This window comes from Salmo salar, chromosome ssa22 (assembly GCF_905237065.1).
Source record: "Salmo salar chromosome ssa22, Ssal_v3.1, whole genome shotgun sequence".
Classification (NCBI taxonomy): Eukaryota; Metazoa; Chordata; class Actinopteri; order Salmoniformes; family Salmonidae; genus Salmo; species Salmo salar.
The window spans coordinates 13287417-13292657 of NC_059463.1; the positions used below are offsets into that span (position 1 = coordinate 13287417).

General features: G+C 38.8%; 1 protein-coding gene across 1 annotated transcript; it reads left to right on the top strand.

Annotated features, from left to right (window-relative positions):
- Positions 1–1080: 1080 nt before the first annotated feature.
- LOC106582773 (transcription factor HES-5-like) lies at positions 1081–2690 on the top strand. The gene is made up of 2 exons (XM_014166191.2): positions 1081–1218; positions 1335–2690. The coding sequence occupies exons 1-2, from the start codon at positions 1096–1098 to the stop codon at positions 1764–1766; spliced, it is 555 nt and encodes a 184-aa protein (XP_014021666.2). The 5' UTR covers positions 1081–1095; the 3' UTR covers positions 1767–2690.
- The last annotated feature ends 2551 nt before the right edge of the window (positions 2691–5241 follow it).

Below are 5241 nucleotides of genomic sequence, written 5' to 3' on the forward strand. Positions count from 1 at the left end.
GTCTGTCTGCCAAATCTTCGAATACACAGACACAAGAGCAGTATTGCAATGCAACATACAGGTAACTGCCAAGATAATGGAAACACTTGAGTAAATGAGGGATGCAAAGTATATTGAAAGCAGGTGCTTCCACACAGGTGTGTTAACTGAATTAATTATGCAATTAACATCCCATCATGCTTAGGGTCATGTATAGAAATGCTGGGCAGGCCATTGTTTTGGCTATGGCCAAATAGGATGACAATGCCCCCATCCACAGGGCACGAGTGGTCACTGAATGGTTGATGAGCATAAAAACGATGTAAACCAAATGCCATGGGCATCTCAGACACCAGATCTCAACCCAATTGAACACTTACGGGAGATTCTGGAGCGGCGATTGAGACAGCGTTTCCACCACCATCAATAAAACACCAAATGATGGAATTTATTGTGGAAGAATGGTGTCGCATCCCTCCAATAGAGTTCCAGACACTTGTAGAATCTATGTCAAGGTGCATTGAAGCTGTTCTGGCTTGTGGTGGCCCAACATACTATTAAAACACTTTGTGTTGGTGTTTCTTTTATTTTGGCAGTAACAGTACCAGGGTAAATGTCAGTTAACTTATTACTATACAATATTAGGTTTCAAAGGTGACAATGTTCTTAAAGTCTCTGTTTATTATACCTAGAAATCTATATTCAAAATCTATATTAAATTAATTTACTGTCAAATTTGACAATTCAACTTTATTTTGCAGTGCAACCATCAGAAGGGATTAAGTGTTACAACATTCTCATGTAGAGAATCTGTGTCAGTCCCACACGTGTAAATTGTGATGATGAGCGTGTGCTCTGTTAGCGTCATTGATTCCAGCAGTCTGGGGGTCACCACTTTCCAGCGCACAGTGAGTCACTCTCCATCACCTCCCACCCGTCCACCTGTTCCCCTGAGACGTGACCATTGTCCCCCAGCAATAAGAACACTGAGCATGTGGCAGCTCCACACTCCTCATTGTCCTCCCAAGCTCTCCCATTGGCTACAGACTGTGAGAAACTCCAACAAGCCCAAGACCCACACATTCATATGTAGATTTGGGACTATATATAGGAGAGATGAAGCCAGTAGAGATCAGATTCTCTCTACACAGACCTCTACAGCACAGAGATCCAGCCATGGTACCTACAATCACTTCAGCTATGATCTACTCTAAGGAGCACCTGACTCTGACAAACAAGGTAAACTTAAGATTCAAATTCAGTGACATTTATTAAATTGTATTGACTGATTGTTTATTTGCTTCAGTAATGCCATATTCCAGAACAAGGTTTTGATGACTCGTCTCTTCTTGCAGCTAAGAAAGCCAGTGGTGGAGAAGTTACGCAGAGACCGTATCAACAACAGCATTGAGCAGCTCAAGTCTCTCCTGGTTCCAGAGATCCTCAACCAGCAGCCCGACTCCAAGCTGGACAAAGCCGACATCCTGGAGATGACAGTTTGCATCCTGAGACAACAGCAACAGAACCAGTCAGTGAGCTCCTCCTCCTGCTCAGCACCTGTCAATCAGGGTTACTCCAGGTGTGTCCAAGAGATTGTTCACTTCCTGTCTAAAGATGAGGTGAAGACACAGTCCCAGAGAAGACTGCTGAGACACTTCCAGAGCCTGCAGCAATCCTCTGAGAAGAACAGGATAGAGAGTGACCGTCCTCAGCTGAGCTCCCCAGCCCAGCACAGCATCAGCAAAGACAAGAGTCCAGTCAACATCACCCTCTGGAGGCCCTGGTAGAGACCTACAGACTGGAGCTCCACTCAGACAAACACAATGGATGGACCATATTGGTCTAAGATTAATTTCGTGGACATTAATGAGTATAAGAAAAAATCTTCTTTGTTTTCTGTTTATGCAGGAGTTTTTAAAGTCTTGCTGTGATTGAGACATTTCATTTCAGTTGTACTGAAGTTAAAACTTTTTCCAAGAAAACAATCTGATCGGTGAAAAGTACATTTTTGTAGTGTTAATTGAAATCATTATAACCTTATGATTTGTAAAACGTGTTGCATATATTGATCATGTGTTAATATTCATGATCAACAATAACTTTAATGCTCCTCCATGAGAACGTTTAACCCAAAATGGATGCATCATCAAGCTGTTTGTGATTGTATTTGAAATTTCTGTTTTCATGGTCTAAAAATGTGAGTTATTTTTTTACCACTACATTTGTGTAGTGCTAGAGTCATATTGACATTGTATTGAGCATCTTCTGTGAAGCATGTATCAGTTATATATTTGATATTGATCAACTTGAGCTACAGCATCAATGTTCCTCCAAGAGGATTATTTATCCAAACTGGGTATTATACCTTTTATCATCACTCTGTGATTAGCAGTGTTTGATCTCTTTTAAGATTATACTTTATATGTGAAATTGTCGATCATCTCATTTGAATAATCATTTTATTGCAAATGGGATAAAAAAAAACGTCTAATTGAAAAACACGTTTATTTTGAACAATTCTGTTGTCTTTTATAAAGACAGTAACTTTGTATCCTATACTCTGATAGAGTATCATATCTTGGAGATTTGTTCAAGTTCTTGTTGTGAGGTTTAATCACTTTATTTCTGTTGAAATATTTATCTGACATTAAGGTATTGATGGTGTGACTCATTGAGCCAGTCTGAATAAATACACAAATCATCAAATGAAATATTCTTGTCTGTTGCTTTATTCTTTTCTTGACAAAGACAATCCTCCAACAACATTACATTATTAAACTACTGATTTATGAAACTCCACATAGATTAAGTGGCTGATTCAAAAACAATAAAAGTAATCACCCAAGACTATGCAGAATGATATTGACTGCATTGGAATGCAACACTCAATTGAATCAATATATACATTTTTATCTCTGGGTGCTTCATTGAAAATCTACAGATTAAGATCAATGTTAAGAGACATTTCTAGTCATACATGATTATTTTACAGTAATTGTTTTTATATAAAACATAACAGTCATATCATATCTTGTTGTAGTAAAGGTGTAATGAACTATAGAGAAGTAAGTGATTATCAATCGGACTTCCTTAGGAGACATGACTGATATATACTTTATTGATGCACCTGTTATAAATAAATGTCTTTTCAGTGTTTCAGAATGTATTACATTATTTTAGTTTAGTCATAATATATCAGTGATTCCAGGTGTTGGGTAAAAACTAGTACTGTCATCTTAATGCTTTAAATGTTTAGAGCAGCTGTGCCCCTCAAACTCAGTAGCTAATGTGATGTGTAATAAGACACACTTCTATTGTTCCTCCATTGAAAGCAGTGAATGGAGAGAATGTGGGAAACCGAGGAGAACTCACTCACAGGGCCCCTTTGGGACAATAGACTGGGACCTCTACCCTGGACTGTCAGAGGTTAGAGTGGGGGTCTGGGTCTCTATGGGGAAATCAATGGATATATTTCAGATAATCCCACAACATTTAATGTTTACTATTTGGTTCTTGAATTTAGAAATCTGCTAAAACATATGTTTCTAAAAAAAGTTCAAGATGTAATTTTGTGCATTTTGAAAGCACTTTTAGGCAGTATTTGCCCCTTCTTCAAGATTAATGAAATGAATGCTGTTTTTATTCTGTTTGTATGTGGGGCATGGTTGAAAACATTATATTTCTTTGTATAAACATACAATTACAGCTTGAATTGATTCTCTTTATCTGTTGCTTAAGATAAATATTTGTGTATAGAGCTTCACCCCCAACGGGCTTGATAGCAACTGCTTGTGTAGAGATGAATGAGCATTTAACAAGGCACAGTTGTATTGTTTAGTGGAAGCTCTTTCAATGGGCAAAGTGTGGGAAAGCTCTGGAGAGCAGAGTCACAGTTCAGTGTCCTCATCAGTCCCACCAGCACCTGTGAGTCTCTATGGTGAATAGGCACACTTCTATTGTTCAGTGGATAGAATGGGTGGGAGGGGGTATTTTGGTTATTTCTTACGCTTTCTTAGGAGGGAAATACAAAAATTATTAAATAAAGCAAATTCTGATATATTTACCCAAGTTATGATAGGCTTTCTCCATCTTGATGATGGACAGGTTTATTCAGTGCATTTATATAGTTCAGTTGTTTGTGTGATAAACAGAGAACAGCTCTCAATTCCAATTAGGCACACAAAAGTTAACCCTTTGTCGATTTATAATGAAAAAAATCACAGACAATAATTTTCAACAGAGTACTCAAAATCATGTGTTCTAAGCCGTGATAGGATGAATATTTATTCATAAAGTTATGTCCTGTTAGTATAATCCTGCCAGTGCTGATCTTTCCCTCCAAAATCCAGAAGGTCTGTGACGTCAGCCTCTGTCTTTAGTACAACACAGAGCCAAAAGCCGTCACTAATGGTCCACTGAGCAGCTTTTGTAATGCATTGATCACAGCACACAGGACTCAGTGTGGGAAACTCAGATCAGCTCTCTACTCACACTGACCGGTAGCCTCAAGACAGAGGACACATCTGCTACATTTGAACTCCAAAATGCTTGAAATTATAACTGCTAATACGGAGTTAAGAGAACCCTTGCTATTGATACTGATGACCCCTAAAATACTGAAAACCAAGGTACACATTATCCCGGTATCTATCCACTCACCTGTTAATGTTGACAATAATCTTATATATTCCTAAACATTCTAACCTACTGCATGAAATTTAACAGGAATTGTAATTATGATACATTGTCATGTATCATCATATTGTTAAATGTAACTACCGGTATCTGAAAAGTAAAAGCATATTGTAGAATCATTCATTAACAGAGGTCATATTAATGGAGAGAATAAAGTGTTTCTAAGTCAGTGATGAAGCATGGATACAGAATACCACATTCAACAATGTCCTTATAGGTGGGGATTATTAACACTGTTCGTTTCATTAGAGAATCTGTGTCAGTCCCACACGTGTAAGTTGTAATGATGAGCGTGTGCTCTGTTAGTGTCATTGATCCCAACATCAGGCAGCAGATCTAGGGGTCACCACTTTCCCAGATTCACACAGCGCTCTGTCAGTCACTCTCCATCACCCCCCACCCCTCCACCTGTTCCCCTGAGACGTGACCATTGTCCCCCAGCAATAGGAACACTGAGCATGTGGCAGCTCCACACTCCTCATTGTCCTCCCAAGCTCTCCCATTGGCTACAGACTGTGAGAAACTCCAACAAGCCCAAGACCCACACATTCATATGTAGATTTGGGA